Source organism: Zonotrichia albicollis, chromosome 9 (genome assembly GCF_047830755.1).
Source record: "Zonotrichia albicollis isolate bZonAlb1 chromosome 9, bZonAlb1.hap1, whole genome shotgun sequence".
NCBI lineage: Eukaryota > Metazoa > Chordata > Aves > Passeriformes > Passerellidae > Zonotrichia > Zonotrichia albicollis.
The window spans coordinates 32,825,647-32,846,734 of record NC_133827.1 but is presented as its reverse complement, the minus strand read 5'-3'; the positions used below and the strand labels follow the sequence as shown (position 1 = coordinate 32,846,734).

Sequence of the window (21,088 nt, the reverse complement as noted above, 5' to 3'; positions counted from 1 at the left end):
ACAGCTTTTACCATCCTGTGCCAGGAGACAAATTGCTTCCACTATTGTCCCACTTGTGACCCCACAGGTCTCATCTTCTCCTTTTCAACACCAAGATATTCTCAGTGCCACACTCACCTATTTGCAATCAATGGAGCTGACAGCAATTATTCTAACACTGCTCCTTCCATATGGGACTATTTGAGAAATGTCTCACCTAATATTTTCAATGGTTGCACTGGAGCAGCATTTTGGAGCTCAAGTCACAGAACAGACCCTGCTGTGCTGAGTGCTGCACATACAAGTCAGTAGGGGATGGAAAGCAGTTTTTTTATTCAATACTTCTGCTTGACCACTTCAGACAAGGGAGGTTGCAGCAATTCAGTAGCAAAGCACTTGTATAGCACAATCATCAACAGTCCCAGGCACTGCAGGAAAATGGACCTAGAATTCTCTTTTGGAGACTACAGCACCTGCCAATTTTTCCTTTGCTCTTTAGATTCCCTAGTAGTACCACCAAAGTCAACGTTTATACTAGGAGGGAGAAGAGGTTAGTCTTTACACAGAAAGCCAGCTCAAATACCTTTTCTTTCTCCTTTTCCTTTGGTACCTCAAGAGGTGGGGGGTAGGCAAATGTGGACGGCTTACAGTTGGACTTGTACTGGACTTTTGGCATCTAAGACAAAGAGTTTAAAACAATGTTAGAAACTAGAAAAGCAGGGGAAAAATCCACAGCAGAATAATTACTTTAGCTTCATTTTCCTTCCAGCAGAGACAAACACAGATCCTCTAAAGAATACAAGCTTCCCCTTCTCCCTCTCCGGAAGCTGAGAAACTGTTATCAGTGGCAGTGGTTCAACTAGAACAATGTTATTTAATTATTCTATAATTTGACTCTGGCAAGCTCTCCTAGCCCTCTCCATACACTCTATCCTATTCACACCATGCTTTGTTTTCATTGCTTCAAAGCTTTTGTGGTTTTGATGTTGCTGTGTTTGTGTGTATAAACACAAAATTGGTTTAAGATCTAAGTGAAGATCTGCTCTGTCAATGCACGCGAGGGCAAACCAAGCACTGACACTCCCTGCCAAAGGACTGTACATTTGGGGGTGAGTTACCAGGGACACACATTCTCTTACTCTTGGCTACTTAAGCAAGGGTAGAAAGCATCTTCTGATAGCCAATTCTTAAACACCCCCACGCTGTCACATGCAGAAGTTTTTTTCTGGAGCTTCCTTGCTTAGTTTTTCAGCACAGGAGACACAGCATGGTACACAGCTTACAGGGGCTGTGCTACAGCTGAAGAACAGATGCACAAGAAAAGTGCAGTGCCCATGGCTGCTCAGTTCAATGTTTAGTCCCCAAGGAATCCAAACAAATCCTCTTTTCCCACTGCTAGCTTTCCTAGGGGAGAACATCACATAATTTATCTGGGAGGCCAGGGGGGGGCAACACACTTTTTAAAAAAATAACCCTGACCTTCAAGAGTGATAATGGGGTGACCTCTGCCAAAATACTCTAAATAGAGTTCCTTTCTTTTTAAGCTACTTTGAAGTAAAGAGGTCAGTGTCTGCTCTTTACATTTTTCTTGTTCCCATTCCCACCACCAGCTCTGCAATTTAAGCCTGTTTTTCAGATTTCTTCCAGTGATTTTGTGCCTTTTCTGGCACAAACAAGTCAGAAACATGCAAAGAAAACCAACAAATCCATGACCACGCCTTGTAGACCACTCAAATATTCCAAGCAACTTTTCAGTCTCTTCTTTATTTTCATTACATACCTTAAGATCCTTGTTAAGGCCAATGACACAAGTTGGGGTGAACGCCAGTGACAGAAAGTGTGACAGAGGGAACCAGAACCAGAACTGGGTGAAGACCAGAACCCCCACCACAGAAGGCATGTGTGTATGTCCTGTCCTCGACTGCAGTGAAATGGTTACGTTATGGCCCCCTGTAAGGAATCATGAAAGTCAGTGAATTATTGATTCCTGGGTACTACACAAAGACCCCTGAGCAATGAATGTCCAACAGCTGCTGTCAAAGGCCTGCACAGGCCACAGTGCTGCTGGTTTCCTCCTCTGGAACACATCTCCCTCTTTATTGTGGGCTCAGCTCGCTCAGTAAAGCAGATGTACAGCACAGCGACCACACTGCTCCAAAGTACCCAAACAATCAGGGAATACACCCCTTCTTCCATGCTCATTTTGCCAGGATACAGGTTAGACAAAAGTACAGGCAGTGAGAGGGAGAGGAAAAGACAAACTTTGCCATAAACAGTTTTAAAACATGGCATATAAATGATCCCCAAGATGAGGCTCAAGAGGAACACAGTACATATACAGCTGAGCACATAGAAACTTTTCTTTCTGTGACTGCCTCCCTGAACTATCAGTTATTGAGAAGAAATCTGCCTAGGTTTTTATCTTACACCATCTCAGTAGAAAAAAAATGTAAACAGCAGCAACTTCAGAAGTTGTTTCTAGACATTATCAATCTAAGCTGCACAGAGACAAGCTCCTGCAGCCTTTGCAGAAAAATTACATCTCTGCCAGACAACCAAGTCCTAGATTTGTACTTGCAAAGCAGAGACCCAAACAACTCCCTATGTTGATGTAGTGCAGAAATATCGAGCTAGAAACAAAATTGGAAGACTAGACTTGCAGACAGAGTGAGAAAGTGTTAATCTGATCTTCTGTCTGCTGATAAGCACAGTGCATTGAGTTGAAGAGGGCACCAGGCACCTTACCAAGAGCCGGTGCAGGGAGGTTAACTTTGTTAAAACACCACACCCACTCCTCAGGCCACTTTATAGCTGAAAAATCCCAAACTGGAGTAGCTTTTCCCAGGCTTGCACAAACAGCCACCTCAGGCAGGGCCAGACAGCAATGGAACTGAGCTTTAAAGACAAACAGAATTCTCTTCTGCTGCCAAAACTAATGAAAGCCCCAGCTGAAGCAGTACTGTCGTCTTGGGCATCTGTCAGGGTTAGTCCAGCAGAGGCAGTGCAAGGTGGGACATTTTGATGCCCTCCTGTAGGATGTTCTGCCTACATTCTATCTCCTTCCTCTTCCTTTTGTGTAGCAATAGATCTCCTGCTGTTTGACAGGAAAACTCCCTCCTGCTAGGTCTTGAAGAAAGACAAAGATATGGCCCTGTATTTTTCTACTGCTAGGTCTGCTCTGCTGCTTAGTATTTTCTCTGATAACAATCTCTTGCCTTTTCATCTGAATTTGCCACAGGGCTGTGGGGGGACTGCCTGAGGTCTTGTGCTATCCGTAAACATGTTAAGCAGAGCACACTCAAATTTCTGGTCTTCTCCTCCATCTTCACTTTGAACTTTATTTTACTGCATCACTGTGGTTTTCAGCAGCCCAGTGAATGTTGCACAAGCAGCTTAATTGGACTTTATCAAACTTTTTTTCACTTTAATTTTCAGAATTTTAACTTATAATTCAGATAAAACATAGAATTACCCAATCTCTGGAATTTCCTGAATGAGCAACAGATTTAATATTCGAAAGATGCTGTCATGCTACTTTTTTCTGCTGTTTTATACCCACAAACTGTCCACCCTCACTCCCAGAAATTTGCAGGGAGCAGGAAAGGTGGGGAGACATAATACTGCACAATTGTGATTTATCTTCATGATTAAATAGCAGCCCTGACGGCCTGGAAGGGAACACATTCCAGATCTTTGGCTGGATGAATAAAAGTTGTAACATGATGCCTGGGAAAAAACATTTAAAAAACACTAAAGAAAAAATTCCAGGGATCCTTGTACTATAAGGTCCATCCCCCAAAATTCACACTGCCACTGGGGCAAGGGGGGGTTTGGGGAAAAACCGCAAGCAATAAGCTAAATTTAGTAAATTTATTGTCTATTTTTTTCTTATTTTATTAAAGAAAAATGTTGCTGCTGGGGCTTATCAATGCCCCAGCAATGGCAAAGACCAAATTCTTCATTTCCACTTCAGTGCTACCAAGGTACCCCACTCCTTCCATAAATTACCAGCATACATGGCTGCCTCATTGTCAGAGCAAAAATCCCACCTCCAGCTCATTTCCCAGGCATACACTGGAAATCCTGCACTTCTAATCCAACCCTGTCATTGGAAAAAAATTGGGCTTTTCTCCTCACTCCACAAAAAAAAAGATACAAAACTAAATTCAATTGCCCCGGCTGTGGCAGATAACACAAAGAATATTTTCCTCCTGGTAATAATTAAATTCTGTAACTCATTGTTTCAGATAAGCACTTCCAGTTGTATAGGAAGGATAAAAAGAATTTGTTCTTTTAGGAGGCTCTAATGAAAGTGGCAATAGGTTAAGAAAAGGAGTTCACAGCCTTCCCTGAGTCTCTCAGCAAGAAAAAGAGGTTAAGGTTGGCATAAATTCCCATAAAGTTTATTATAACAGGACATTTCTGGTTTCCAAATCATTATACAATACATGGGTGACACAGGAGGCAAATAAGGCTTTAGTTGTATTTTTATGATTTAATCTTAAGGGTCAGAATTCAAAACAGGTTTGTATTGCTGAGAGAAAAATCCCACAGCCAGCTAGTCCCTGACTTCCCAGGAACTGAGTGTGAGTATGGGAACGACCAAAATTATTCTGAGAGTCTCATGCCAAGAACATTGCTCAGCCTGGGCTCCAGGAGGGGCACCAGGAGGCAGGAAGGTGGTCCTCTGTGACAGGGCAGCCTGACATGGGCAGCAGCAAAGCTTTTTAAACCTCATTCCATGCAGAAAGGAGCAGGCAGCACCACATTCTTCTCCCCCATGGCACAGCCTGGAGGTGCAGAGATTTCACACAGACTCTGCACCCACTGCACACCACAGAGACAATTCTGAGGCTCCTTTGCTTGCGGACTTCAGGACTAATCTTGATCTCAAGAGTACAACAAAAACCAGCTTGTTTCTGCCTATTACACGGGATAAAGAGGTGCATGGCAAGAGAAGGCCTCAGCACAAGAGACCAGATGGGAGAAATTGTGTTTGGAAACTTGCAAAAGAAGTGCCACTGACAGACACAGCACTGTACAAATGCTACCTCAGCAGAAGGAAAAATTCAAAACATTGTCTGTCCTCTTTGCTTACAGAAACTGTCCTTAATAGGCCCTGCAACTCAGCCCTTGTGAAATACTGATGGCCTTAGAGAATCCTCTTCCTGACTCAACACTGAGTCATTAACATTCATGAAATGATGTTTTCCTTGATAGAAAATGGTAACAGTAGTCTGTGAAACTAACTGGGTCTTTTGAAAAAACACTGATGCAGTTAACTGCACTTCCTCCTTTTTGCAACCTCTTTTAATAATCATTAAAGTAGCAAAAATTAGTCATTAAAGATATATATATATATAAACTTATATAAGATTTTTAAAACTGGTTATGTAAAGTTTTAACAGAAAAATATGAAGACTGGATACCACATGATTTCTGAATTTCTGGAGCAGATGATGATTTAGAAAAATAAAGCAGCAACCTACCATGCTATAATAAATCAACATTCAGGGTGACAAAACAGACTTAGAGAAGAAATATTGTATTTGTCCAGACTTCTGGACATAAATTCAGCCCAAATGACTGGGCTGAGTCTCTCCTAGCAGAAACATGCTGACATAAGCTGAAACTACAAAACAAGGTTTATTTCTTTAATTAGCTAAAATTCCTTGAAAACTGAGATTTCTTGCTACTATGACATGACAGGCATAAAACCAGCATCTCATCTCCCAAATTAAATTTGCTGTTACCATGATTGCAACCAAACAAGTTTAAGAAATGTTAGCAGCTTTAAATGTTTGAGGAATTACCTGCATCCAAAATGCCTTGTGCCAGGATTGCTCCAAACTTTGCCATAACATCATCGTGCTTATCATTGATCACTTTGGAATAGAGCTGCCTGAACTGGCTGACCTGGTTAAAAATAATAAAAAAGAAAAAGAAAAAGAGAGAGAGATTATAAAACTGACTGCATGAGTCAAATTGTCCATCTTTAGTACAGGACTGTCAATTTCTGCACCCTACAATGACATTTGCATTTTCAACAACTTTAGTCACTAGTATTACAAGTCACCCCATTAATAATTAATTACAGAGATTTTCTCCACTTGAAGATATCCATATACTGATTTTAAAATATTCAAGATGGATGTGCATTTCCAAATCCCATTTTGCAAACCTTATAGGAATACCCTTAGAATCTCTAGGGTGTCACTAGAATAAAAGACCAATTGATGAGTTTGTAGTAAGAACTATTATATGTTCTTATGTGACTGACACTGCACTTTAATAAATTTACTCCATTTCCTATTGCTGAAAACCTACAACTTTTTCCATTATTCCTACACAATATTTCTGCTGTACCAATAATGCCCTTATGATGCATCATCAGCAAATTTTGCTATTTCACTCCTACCTTTTAAGTGAGAATCATTAAAGAAAATATTTAACAAAGTAACAGTTTATGCTATTATATGTTCACCACAATATCTTAAGTACACAGTGAAGGAAATTGGTAAATCTTTGGTTATGTTCTCATTATTCCCCTGAACGGTTTCATCTTTCACTTTACCAAGTATTGAAGAGACAGAACAGTATCACATCCAGCAATATCTAGGGCTTTATCATAGATTAATAACTTATGTTTTTTAATCTATGCAATGGAGCAACCATATAGCTTGAGTATAATTTTTCTAGCTGAAAAAACAGACCAGAAAATTCCAGTCTGCAATCCAGTCAAAACCTGGGAAGCCACATCACACCCACAGAACATCTGGAAGAGTATTTATCTCTTTTTAAAATTATTTTAATCCAGATACTCATGTGACATTTTGTCTTCTTTCTTTTATTTTTTCTTTTTACATACTAAGCCTTGGTTTGACAGTCTCAAAAGCAAAGGAGACGTTTTTGAATAGAATTCTTCCAAGATGTCTATAACAAGCTTCTCCCCACTACTGGCCCATTTTGTTCCTGGTATTCTAAATTCTCTATCTACATCTGCAGCCACAAAGGAGAGGACAAACTTCTAGCTCAAGGCAGCAGGGCCAGACACTGCCAGCAGAGACACTGAGCAGTTTTGAGAATTTCAAACACAGTTGAAGTTTCCAAGCATAAAACCTTAATTCCAGACAGGTCTCACATCCATAGAGCGTGTGCTCTCCAGGGTCACCAGTGAGCTTTGCTCAGTGACAAGTGTTCTACAAGGCCAAGCTTCAACACTACCACTAGGAAGGGGCTTTGGCACAGCTTCTGATGTGCCCAGAGCCTAAATGTACCTGGGACAGAGGCTTAAACAGTGACCAAGAACTCAGGACAGCACCCAGCAAACTGCAGGTCCCCATCCATGCAGGAACTCTGAGCTCCAGGGCTGTGCCAAGGGGGATCAGCACAGGGCACCAGGAGCAGCCTTCAGCACTCCCACCACATGTGGCCTGCCTGGGGAATCTCAAGCTTTGCAGAAAGCTTTCACACCTGTGACAAACACCCATTCATACAACTGAGTCAGTGACACGAGAACTGTGCTTGAGAATAACATTTTGTTAAACTGGGATTCATCAATGTAAAAAATAAATATTGAAACAGAATGAAGAGCTGTCAGAGGGGATGAATCACACTGCAGGGGTTTCTCAGCAAGGCACAAGATCAGATTCCCCTGTAAAAGCACATTTGAGCCATGAGGTAATCCTGCAGCCAAGGCAATGCTAGCATTGCATTTGACATGTGAATTTTTGACCAGTGGCAGTAAGAAGTTGAGACCAGATCTTTGAGATATTATGTCCAATATCTGGGGTGGAAACAAAAGACAGAGACCATCTCTCCAACCCATGAGCATTATACCCAAGAGCTGCAGCACTGCTTGGCAGCCTGCACAGTTCAGAGTGAGACCGTGCTTTCTGCAAAAGAGCTTTCAATGCAGGGTAACTTGTCACAGGTGTCCTAAATGAACAGACACTTTCTAGGTGACATCTTCCCTGCCTTCACTCCTACAGCCACTAACCCAGTGATACTACTTGTCACCTCAACTCACTCAGCACTGATGGCATCTAACCTGATTGAGCCACTTTGTGATACCAGAAGACATTAACGTTCATACAAGCAAGTCCTGTCCTGCTAAATAGGACTGCATTAAAATGGCTGTTTCACACCAATGGACAGTCTCATTACCATGAAGCACCAGAGCAACAGCCGAACAAAACAATTCTCTGGAAGAGCAGCATGCATTTATTAGAACTGTCAGGGGAAAACAGCAGCTATTTCCTTTTTTCCACCGAAGTCCAAACTTCTAATTTGTGTGCTAATATTAGTTCTCTACTCACCAATTTCTTTTTGCATTAAAATGTTTTTAGTTATTTTGCAATTATTAAAAGTAAGAAAAATGAGCAACATAAATTATCAGGGCAGTGATACAGACAGATGTGTGGCAGGGAGATACTGCACACACAATGCAGGATTTATTCTGGGTATTCAGATCAAACTCTGCTCTTGCTTCACTCCATTTATGCTTTTTCAAGCTCTCACAATTTTTATTTAGAAAAGCTTACACTGAGGTTTACATGTTCAGTGTAAATGGTTTGCTTCTTACATCTGACCTCTTTGTACACTGGAAAAACACCAGAGTTTGCATTTGCAGCTTGGAACAGGGCCTCAAAGGCAGCCACATGCAGACCAGGTGAACCTAAGCCTTCAGGTATTGTTTGGAACAAACACACTGGGAAACAGAAGTAATAGGTGAAACTATTTGAGCTGAGCAGCAGAATTCCAGTGCCTCTGTTTAGAGAACATCATTCACTTGACTCTGGGCTCAGCCTCTGGATTTGGAATATTTATGAAAACAGACATATGTTACAAAGCTCATTTGGTGGACTGTAATCCTGAATTTACACTGTAATCAAATCTTCAGAGAACTAAACCCTGGGTGGAGTGAGAAGGCATTCAGCAGAACTGCTGATGTTCACACCGGTGTCTGAACTGACAGAGCAGCCTTGGAACAGCGGGCAGGAACCTCTCACTTGGGAAGGTGAGGGAGGGCTAGAAAGGGAAACCATCCACCTCCCTGGTCATGGGGCACTACCCTGTGAGCACCCTTCCCTAATACACCCTCCTCAGCTCCTACTCACGTGTGCATTAACAGAGCACATGAACAGAACACCCAGGCAACAAGCCCACCAGGAACCTGCCAGCTTTGGCAGCAGGACCCTGTGCAGGGCAGAGAGGTGTCTGAGACACTGACAAGGGACCAAGGACAGAAACCTGGCTGCTCTACCCTGCCACCTCTCCAGGTGACAGAGACAGGTTACAGCAGATCAGCTGAGAACACGCATTCAGTGAATAAGCACTGAACAGCTGCAGTAGGAAACAGTCCTCATACCATCTATAATAAAAATACAAAATATGTAATTCCATCTCAAGAGTACTCTGTATTCATATAAGTTCTGCATACCTGTGCATTGTGAGCCATGATCACTGCCAGGCCTGGAAAATGCACTAAGTGTACCCTTTCCAGAGTTTAAAGTCAAGGGAAGCAAAATTGTTCTATGAAAGGGTGAGAGACTACCCAGACTTAGGGGCCAGGCCAACTCAGCCCAAGGATTGAGACCAAAGGTCTCGACACTCAAAGGCATAATAGGCCCACATGCTTGTTCAGGCTGTTCCTACAAAGCAAATGCTTTACAGGAATGGGAATTTTGACTGGATCAGCTCCCAGCTGAAAACATTCCTTGCTGCAGGGGAAAGCCTGCTTTGGCAGCTCTGGCTGCAGCAGTTCAGGAAGGTATTAACCACACATGGAGCCAGTGTGAGGTTGGGAGAAGGTGCTGGGGCACTCACCTCCTACAAAATGGAGCAAGATGTCAACAGCCAGCCATTTCTTAAGCTGTTGAGGCAAAACCTGCCAGAGTTTGTCTAGTAAAGCCCTTTTATCTGCTATTATTTTTCCTTCAAACCACAGCAACAAGCACAACCCAAACTACTGTGTAAGTTTATTTAATATGCTATGAAACCCACAAGCTTTGTTTCTCCCTTGAAATCTTCAAGCACTTCAAAAATTCTACAGCATTTGGAAATGCTACCTAGAAATTTATTTGGGCAGCTTCCAGAAGGAACACTAAAATATAGACAATGACTCATTTCATCTTTCTAACAAAACACACACCCCATTCTGATAACTAGTGCTGGCCAAAATGACATGGCAGTGAGTTCAAATGAAGCCAAACAAAGAACCTTGGAAACAGTGAGGAAACAACAGAGACTTTGAGATATGAGAATGCTACAGCACCATTTCCTACCACCAAGGGCTGTCATTTATCAGGCTATTTATCACTTCTCCCTCCACCAGTCAATATTCAGGCACATGAAGCCCAGGAGATTGTCAAAAACAAGATTTTATAAACAGTTAATTACAGGAAATATTGGCAGGTGATTTGCACAATGCTTCTGGCAAATGCAAGCTCTTAAGGACTAGAGCATTAATAAAATGTAATAAAATAGGTTTTAAACTGTTTGCATGTTGAGTCAATCTTCTTCAAAGGATGAAGTTATTCTGCATACACTTGCCCTTTAGAAGGAGTGTGCAGAAGCATCTCACAGCAGAGGGCTTTCATAAAGTAAAGGTGCTCCCAGAATATTGCAAAATCATTCTTGCACCCTAGCAAGACCTAGCATTTCATCTAAATGGGAGGAAAATCCCAACAGCAATCTGGTCCTGGTTTCTTCACATCTTAAAGACAACAGGCCAATATGATTGAAGGAAGATGGAGAAAAAGGCTTGACCTTGTTTATTATTTTCTCATTTTGCCAAGATGACTATCTTAACACAAAACCAGGAATTAAATTTATTTTTTCAAGTAGTTCAACACCTAGTTTGTCTCCAAAACTGCTGACTTCATTGCCTGCAGGTCACAAACATATCCTGAAGTTGTCATTGATTTCTCTTTTCATAAAATAAACTTCTTAATATTTTATATCCAGTACTAAAATGGTTCTTAAATCTACCAACAGAGGTCAGGAAAAATCATGCTGGCTGCACATGGAGGAATTGTCTCAATTCCAAAGAGACCAAACTGCCTTTACTCAACACCTGCTATGCCTTTTTGGCCCTTAAGTAACTTGCAAGTTCAAGGAGTTAATGTAATTACAATTCTTTATTTCACAATCCTTTATTTAAACTATTTAAATTTTTTTGAATTATTCATTTAAACAAAGATTGAGCACAACAAAGAGGAGGACAAACACAAAGGGAAGATCACAATGAAGTTAATTCAAAGGCATACATCTACCCTTTTCTCACAATAAAAATGGCTTTTTTTAAACCAAAATACTTTGATTCTTAAATCTCTGTTTATTCCTGGCATTTTGGTGTTGCAATGCTCAGCTTTCAAAACTCTGACAACATTTTATTCCCAAAAACATCCTGAACTATTTAGGGAAGATTATGTGCTACCATCTTCCCCAAATGATCAGCAGAGAACTGAAAGTATTTCTAACCCAAAGCTCACTAATAATAAGTTAACTAAAAAAAAAAATCAAATCCCAGAAGGGACAAACTGAGCAGCAATGACAGGAAGCTGGCCAGGCTCTATGACACAGTTTTTTTTAAAATCACCATCTCTCACATGCAAAGCATCACCAGGTATTTAGAAGCAGTGAGATGATGATATATAAACTTTAGCTTCTCTGTAGTCCCATCAAGACTCTGCAGCCTGTGGGATACAAAAATCACCACACTGCTCTTCCTAGGTGCTTATTCAGCAATGCAAATGCCCACATCCATCAAGTCACACCCTCTGGCACACAGTGTCCAGCGTGTCACTCAGGAATCTAATCAGACCAAAATATGACCAGGCAATCTAAAAATGGCTCCTTTTCTGAAGAACTCCATCACTTCACATCAGAGTTAAGTAATTTTTTTTCAGATTGGCAGAGATCTCCAAAAAGTTTCCCATGGATAATAAATAACTTAATTGGAAGCATATCCCTCAAAATATTTACTTTTGAGCAAGAAACAATAATGGTTATAACCAACTTTTGGGGTATTTATAAAAAGCAAAATTTGTGTATTCCGTGTTTAGTTCCTGAAGGGGCAGAATATTTCAGGTAGTTTTTATTAATTTTTAATCTGGAACTTTGTTTCTGTTTGTTTTTTAATATCTGTAGTGCTTCTATGACCAGAAAATTAATTGCCTTCTGTATCTATATCAGGCAATAATTTGGCATTAAGGTGTTTCAATTTCTGGCCCCATTTTTAAAGAAGCCATTGACTCCCAAACTATACATCTCATCCTGTATTTGCTGGCCAACTATTTTAACCACTCTTTTATCAAGCAGAAGTATCACACATTACTTGGAAGTCAAGGTTTTCAGGCCTCTTTGGGAAAAGAGATCTGCCTTATTACACACCTCAAACAATCTATGTTTTCACTAGCTATTTTCCTACCCACATTTTTCTTTAGGACAAACAGAGTCTTTCAGCTATCATCTCAAAAAGCCAGAAACTCCAACAGGCAGACTCAGCAAGTGATTCATGTTTTAGAAAGGCTGACTGATTCAGAGCAGACTGCAATTCCCATCCCAAGAGGATTAGGGTGCTTTGCAAACTAAAATGAATTGATCCTCATAATGTCCTTTCATATATAAGTCATTAATTCTTTCTGCTGGGAAACTGAGGCACAGGAGAGCTATATAATTTTTCAGTACTAGAGCAACACAGAATGATTAAACCTGATCTCCTATATTGAGGCCTGGCATTCCAGTCACCTGACCAAGGAACAAACAATAAAAACAACAATTAATTTCTTTCCACAGAGAGATAATTCAACTTCATATTACAGAAGCTTTGTATCTTGGAGGACAGGGGGATCTAACAAAAGTCTACTGTTCTCCATTGGCTTATTCAAGTGAACTACTATTCTTGGCTTATTCACTTGAACTACAATTCTGATAATATAAACAACATTCTCAGATTCTGCTCAGTGAAAACTAACATTTTTCTTTCTTTTTTAAAAAAAATAATTCGAAGTAACAAACTGTCTGCCAGCAAATTTTCATGTTCCGTGACTTAGAAACACCCAAACACCTGCATTTGTAGATCTCCTTCTCTGACTTTCCCATGTAAAATCTTTCACTGGACAGCTTTTTTCCTTCTTCTCATCCAAATGCAGTAAAAAGGTGTCTGTTTTTATCACAGTTCAGTTTCTAAAATCACATCAATAAAAGCAACCAATATGCAGCAGATGAGTAGCAAAGTACCAGCTACTGCTCTGCCTCAGCACTCACCAGAGCAGGTGAAATGTGGAACCTCAGAGCTTCTCCAATGTGGACTTTTAGTCTGTACAAATGTTTGCATATCATCACCTGTCACACACTCACAGGGAAGCTACTTTTAAAAGCTAAACACAACATATGCAACCCCTTTCACCTTATTAGCAAAAAACTCCATTAAAATATGGAGTATTTGTTATAAACTCACTAAGCCTGTTCTGAAAGTTCTGACGTTGTTTTCATGTGAACAATGAACTACAAAGGAAACATTGCTCTCACAGAACCTCTCTGCATGGTGACCACATCCAAAGCTAAGCTTACTATCATCAAAACCAATGCCTTTACAGTCACTTTCCTATTGTTACAAGATGCTTTGAGAGCTTTTAAGGAAGAGCATTATTCTTGTAGTGCCCAGGGTTAGAATGCTGCCATCCATCAGGCATGGTCCCATCATTCAGAGCACATACTCTGATCCAAGCAGGAGCTTCCCACTGTACATTCAGCTCTGCTCTTTACCAGACATGTTCAGCCTCTTGCCAGTGTTTACATGCAGTGCCAGGCACTAAAGATTTGGCATCCAAGACAATTTCCCACCTAAGAGGCACGTGAGGTATGTGAGGTGTGACATGCTACCTTTGGGCAGGTGATCTCAGTCTGCTGGATCATGATAAGGGCAGATGCAATCAGAGCTCCTTGACGCACGTAGTTCACAGGATCATTTGTCATGGGCTCAAGCAAATTGATTGCTTCCTAAAAGAAATGAAGAAATACAGTCACAGAGTTAATACTACTATTTTTAGAATGCCAGGATTCAATTCTCCAATGGAAGGTTATCAGATTCATGCTATCAGATATACTTTAAAAAATGTTTTGCCTGTTCTTGGCAAATGAAGCAGAAATCTGTATTACTGTAGATTTTAATCTAAAAATTGTGAAGAAAAAGAAAAGAAACACTAAAAACAAGTGATTGACAGATGGAACAAGATCTACCTGCAGAAACAGGGCAACAGCCAAACAACAGGTATAAGCAACAGATGCATTCATCACATTAGCTTCCAAATTCTTGGCCTTACACTTTATTGTTAGAACCTGTAGCATTTAGCACCTTTTAAGTAATCTCTTGTTCAGAGTGTCCTTCTGTCCATACTTAAACTGAGGATGAGCAAACGTAGCTGAGTGCAGAGTGCAAGAGATTTCCAGTTCAGACCACTCTTGGTGTTACTTCCATTAGGTGAGGCTTTTAAAAATAAGTTAATTTTATACAGAACATTGTTTCAAAGAACCACTTCTAGAATAACATCATGCCTTCATTAAGACTGCCTTTGCCATCTGAGCTAAGTTGGAGGCTGTACTTCTTCACCTGAAGGTGACTCATTCACTCTTTGGCAAGCATTCAGTACCATGGATGAAACACCCACTATGACAAAAAGCTGAACTTTCTGATCTCCAAAACTGAATCTATTTGGGCCTTCAAAACCTACTAATAGAAATTCTGGAAGACATGTCTCTGTGTAATCAGATGGTTTAGGTCATCATACAATGAATCTGGAAATAAAACAAGACTCATTCTTGCGACTAAAAGCATTTCCACTTAAATTAACTTGTCAGATGCAGCAGGTTAAAAATAACTAACTCCTTGATTCCACCTTCCACTTGAGAATAAAGCGACCTGGATAAAAATAGGACTCTGAGATCTGCTTTCAAATCTGCATGCTTGAGCTACTAAAGATGGCAGGCAGTGCACGTCAGCATTCTGTGCTTTTGGCAGCACCAGCGACACTCGGGAGCGCTCACGCAAGAGCCACACACCAAATGTTTAATACAGGGAGAGATGAGACAGATAAGCAAGAGATTTATCAAAGACTCAGAAGCATGACATATTGCTTTGTCTGTGCACCTGTTCTGAAACTGCATTTCTGTACCACTACAGATTATTATACACATGTGGGAGAAGCAGAGGGAGGTTATTCCCAAGTTTACTTGCTGCTTGTTCCAATGAGTGCTCACTTCCCTCAGCAGAAGCAGGAATCCTACTATAAATGGTCTGTTACCATCCATGAGAATTAACCCTCACTGATACTTATAAAGTAAGAATACATCAAATGTACTGATTGTTAATTACACTCCTGAAACGACAATATATTTAATTAAATTTCATTGCACTTGGCTTTACTACATGGATCTTCTATGAATCGTGTATCACAGGAAAGATGAAAAGAGCTAGAAGTTAAGCAAAACACCTGCTCTTTTCCTGTCACTGGCACTCCAAGGGCAAAGGAGTATTGATTTTGGAGTACTGAACATACATTTAAAGTTCAGTGGAAACTTGACAGTAAGAAAACTCCAAGAAAAGTTTTGAAGACAAAATTCCAAGAATGTGGCAGTAACGTATAAAAAAAATTGAATTTATCTATTCTGTACAAGCAGGAAAAGAAACTCTATACCCAGAAAAGTTAAAGAATTTAAAGTAGTGCTGTACTCCAGCTGGCTGGTAGTATACATGTGTGAGAAATCCATCTGCATGTGTGATGTCTGCACACAATGTGTCTGTCACAGGAGGGAGCAGGAACAGTCTTGGCCACAGATGCTTCTTTGTGGCCCTCACCTTGTTTCCAGTGCCTGCACAGCAGATCCCCAAAGCCATGGCAGCCCCATAACGCACGTGGGGATTGTAGCTCTCTGACAGCAAAGAAACCACACTCGGACACTGCTCTGGAGTCCTAGAGAAAGGCAAAAACAGAATATTGTTTATTATCAGTGTTCTTTAGAATACGGTATTGTGCTTTAAAACATGGTTACTTCACTCTGTTCATACCTGAAAATTTCAAATTGTTCTTCCACACTGTATGTTTTTTCATTTCTCAAAACTTAACCAGAGGGGAGGAACAAATGGGCTAAGAGAACAGATTAATAAACACATTAATAAACTTCCCTATCACTGCAGATAATTACACATAGTTCCCACTACTGAAGCCTTCCTTAGTGCTTATTTTCTGCCTTTAAAAGATCACCCATCAGAATGATGCATCTATTGAGGCTGAAGTCTTTATTTCCAGGAATCATGCCTTTTTGACAGGCTTTCCATGAGCAGAGGTTTACCCTCCACGAGACACACAGTACTGAATTTCCCATCAGCAGACACAAAACTCACCTCCAGCATTCAATCAGCCTTCAAGGCTGGTGGGTCCCAAACTCCCTTTTGCAATCATGGTTTCTGCCAACTCCTCCTCACACCCACCTACTGCTGTAAATCACAGCACAGGAGGAAATGCTGATACAACACACACTTCCAATCAGTTTATGAGCAATGGCTACTGCTGCCTCCTTACAGTGTCATGCTGGGACTGCTGCTGCTTTTAAGAGATCTGAAATGAGTATATATGTATGCTCTGTGCCTCACCAGCTGGGAACCAGTGTCCTGCTGGTCACTACAGCAACAGAACTTCTCGCCCAGTGCTGGAAGATGAAAGAGAGCCTTAATTTCCCACAGCCAGAAGCATATGTTGCTCATGCAAACAGCTTTGTAAATATTGAGTATTTCTGAAATAGTGCAGAACTCATGGGTGTTAATATAATGATTTCCTACCTTCATGGCCATATTTATCCCTGGTTTAATTTTAATGCCACACAAACCACTCCATAATATCAAACACTGCCAGTTTGAGCATACTGAGTCTCATGGCACAATGAAGAGAAGAGCAATGCAGGGATGCAGTTGGAAGGTAAAAGCTCATGAAGAAGAAAGATGTAAAACTATAAATTGCAAGTGATTTCATTATATCTGTTTATACAGTGAACATCATCTGGCTCTTCATGCTAGCTCTCTGTCGTACAGCCCAGACTAGCATTTTAATTGTCACATTCACAATCCTATAAGCAGTCTTGCAAGCCATTTACTTCTGCTGTAAACTGATTTCAGACTAAAGTGTACCTAGGAAGAAGGCAAGAGCACCTTCCTTTCTTACATTTGCTACACTGAAAGATGGAGGGTGGAGGGTGGCAGCAGTACCTGTCACGACACTCAACAACTCAAGAGGGAGAAAAACCATAGAATATACTCCAGCATGGGTTTTATTTAAATGAATAGCTGAATCACAGAAAATAGTAATGAAAAAAACTTTGAGCAATAATTTAGTTCATTCTCTTCTTTCATTGTGATGGGGGACAGAAAACGTGTTCATATAATGACACACTCATACTTCAGTTATACTCTGCACACATAATCAATTAATTTCTACTCTAGCTGTTCCCATTTCAACACTTTCCTATGGTCTCCTCTGACAACTGGTCCTGAACTCCTCTTTGCACTCCTCTCTCCTACTCCAGCTGACCACAGACAGGCAGCACCACCACACAGGCTCCAGTGGTTACTCATAAGGACACGGCTCAGCAGTAATGGCAGCGAGCACTCACATCTTCCCCCCACCCACCACTTCTATCTGAGTCTTCTCAAAGCATCCACATGGGGAAAGAATCCCACCTACCAACATCACCTTACAGCCCTCCTGGCCTTCAACAGCAGCAAAAAAAAACAAACCCACAAGAGAGAAGGAAACACCAAGCTGCTGGAAACTGCTGCCTCTAAGATGAAGCCATGATGTTAAGAAAGGGAGAAAAGCTGGGCAACAGAACAATTCTGTCATGCCCTATGAGTGAAGACAACAAACAAAAAGACACATTTAAAAATACCTATCAGTCTCTTGCTCAAATAACAGCTTAGACAATGTTTTTTTTTAAATGAGCTGATGTGGAAACCAGGAGACACATATCCTATAATAAATGAGGCCAAGCATTCAGCTGCACAGAAGACTTCAGCTCTTGCACAAAGACCCTTAACACCTTTGTGCTTGCCTTACTTCAGATAATGTTAAACAGGCAGATTGTGAGCCAAAGAAGAGAAAAACACTTTCTGGCAAAGATGTGATTATGCACTCTGAGGCATTAATCATTAAATTCCTGTTCAGAAAACTGGATTTTATAGAATCACTAACTTGGACACATATTTGTGTCTGCAGGCTCAGAAGTTCTAACACAGTTTTTATTATAAAATCAGGATTAATGTACACTAATTGTTTTTTGAATTCTTGGCCAGACTTAATTTATTTGTGCCGATTATTTGAAACACTTTTATCTCAAATCTATCCATAAAATGGTCAAACATTTTGACAGGAGGCCTTCCATAAATCCACTCTGGGAGTTGCAGCAATTTAATGGGTCCCACCACTTTCCTCAGTTTTCTCAAAACCTTAATCTTCAAAAAATGTCTTCTCACTTAAGAGAGATCTAGAAGGCAGATCAAAAAGTGAGAAAGAGTCTTGCAAAAGTGTGTATTGGAGGAGCAGGACCTCAGTGCACAAGAGCATTGTTGACATCAATGCTTAAGCAGTAAGATTTGTTTACTCCTTTAGGGCTGAGACGTTTGTAATTACAAAGTCCTACACAGTGCTGCCGAAGGTCAGCCCATATAAACCCTCACCCAGACTCCATAAAATTTATAAAACCCAAAACAATTATGTCAAGTGATCAAAAGAAAAGTTTAAAAGCCCTCATAAGCAATCCCAGGCTGCAACTGTGCTCCCATGGGTATTACTTCCATCTGGTAATCCAGTTGGGGACTGTGTTTAACACATGGCCATGCTCTCCCTCCCCTGGCCCTTCACTGGGAGCACACACTGGTGGGAGATGGACAGAAATAATGAAGAGTGTGAGAAATCTTAATAACGCTCCTAAAAAAGAGAAATGGTTTGTCATAACTCACACTCAGCAACTCGCTACTCCTACTCAGTCCTAATGCAGATATCTGTCATTACTGCAAGTTAAACACAGAAAATAACATTACATGAAATATCAGAATAACATTTGGAGATTCAGTGGGTGGACATTTTATCTCCAGACACAAATTTTTTCTCTCCTCTTTAAAGTCACAGTAAAAACTCTAGGCCTGGAGTAGATTTAATATATTTTGAGGACAGAAGCAATGCACTGTAGTCCTCTAGCATGACCTTCCCATAACATAGTCCAGTAATTTCATCTTAAAATTCCTACATTAAAGCCTAAGGCATGTCTCAAAACTGGACTGTGTATCTTAAAAAGATAGGCAATGTCTATTTTTGAAAACCAAATTATCTTTAATGCACTGGTTCCTTCCTTTTTTCCTAACACTGGTTTTACTCAAGCAGTGTGCTTTTGCAATTACATTTTACTACAACAGCAAAATGATGACAAAAAAATGGCCCAATTATTTCCTTCATTTTATCTGAAAATTGCTCAGCTGCTCCTACATAAGCCATGAAACCACAGACGTCAGTGAACCCAGACCTGTACACAAAAAACCCCAACATCATAACTAGCTTCAACTTTGTTCTGTTACTAGGAAACTAAATGAATAAAGAAGCCAAAAATCTCAAGAAGTTTCTTCCATGGAACTTCAACAGTGCAGTAAGCTACAGTTTTGTTTCCACCCTACATCAGGATCAGTTTTACTGTTGTGATAAATGGGCTGCAGATGAAGGACTTCCTCCAAGATCCAGCTTGGTTTGTTTCAGAAGTCAAACAAAATCATAAAGAAAAATAAAGATGCACCAAGACAGCAATAAGAGATTCTCAGCAAAACCTAACAGCTGGCTTTTTATTAGTTTTACTCACCAACTGGTTGCTCTTAAAACCTCTGCATGAAACAAATACCTTACACTATGGATTTTGAATCTTCCCAGAAACTAGAACCAGTGGAAACAAGAGGAGCTGCCTGACTCCAGCCCAATTGCCTTAGCCTCAATTCTGAACTCCTTTCTGGGGATGTTATTTCTTACATATATGAAAGGATATATATATATATATATATATATATATATATATATATATATATATATATATATGAATGCCATATTCTTTCCATAAAAAGCTGAAACTTTGGTTTCTCAGAAATTCTAGGCTACTTACAAGCTAAGATAATTTTGAATTCTTCATTACTTCCAAAGAGAGATGAAAGAAAACTTTTCTTAAGCCTCCAGTGCAAAAATCAACAGAATGAAAACCAGGATATTGATTGTTTAGACAGACTAATATGACAAAAAACCCGCCCAGGTCAGTTGGACACAGAAGGTGGTCAGATTCCTTTTGATGTTGACCTAAACTGGTTTTTTCTGAAAGTCTTCACAATTGCAACATCTGCAGATATTGCAGTTCTCACTAGGCTTTGCCTTCAAGAGCCATATTGGGCTGCTGAAAGTTGAGGATCACAGTGAGCTACGTTGGCTCTTAACAATCCACTGTAATCTTTTTTCCCCAGGAGGCAACAAGATAAACTAAAAGCTCAGACTGCCATAACTTGGAGCACATTCCACTTCAAGTGTCTTAGATCACAGACCTGTTAAAACCCCATCCTTTGAGTAGCTTGTCTCCAATCCTGTAAGCTGCACATCTTCAAGGTTAATGCATCACTGCCACTTTTCTTTATATTTCAGCAATTTTTAAACATGAAATTATATATATGTAAGTATATGGTAGCATAAGTAAGTAAAGATACAGAATACTGAAAAAACCCATCACACTGGTCTCATGATTGAGACTAAAGCTGGAAGCATCTGAAGCATCACTAACATGCACTTACATTTTAGTCTAAATATTTAAGGACTATACAACTCATTGAAAAATGAAACATCAGAGAATTGAAGAGCAATGTCAAATATATCTTCTAAATTCCTCATTAAGTGTCCTCAGTCATATTTCAAAGGATTCTAAATATTTATAACTTTTTTAAACTATTGGGCATGAGTTAATCATTTTATACAGAACTATTTCCACAAGTTGTTTTAGTGGTGTAATGGCAATTACAAAAAAAAAAAAAAAGCTT

The 21,088-nt window shown here is 40.1% G+C and overlaps 1 protein-coding gene across 1 annotated transcript in view; it reads right to left on the bottom strand.

Moving 5' to 3' along the window:
- The window catches only part of PSMD1 (proteasome 26S subunit, non-ATPase 1), a 65,139-nt gene that overhangs the window by 6,014 nt on the left and 38,037 nt on the right, over positions 1 to 21,088 (bottom strand). The window contains exons 17-21 of the mRNA XM_005484894.4: positions 15,842 to 15,956; positions 13,870 to 13,986; positions 5,793 to 5,895; positions 1,760 to 1,929; positions 563 to 655 (exon numbers count right to left, since the gene is read on the bottom strand). Coding sequence (XP_005484951.1) covers positions 563 to 655; positions 1,760 to 1,929; positions 5,793 to 5,895; positions 13,870 to 13,986; positions 15,842 to 15,956 — 598 coding nt within the window. The remainder of the gene's footprint in view (positions 1 to 562; positions 656 to 1,759; positions 1,930 to 5,792; positions 5,896 to 13,869; positions 13,987 to 15,841; positions 15,957 to 21,088) is intronic.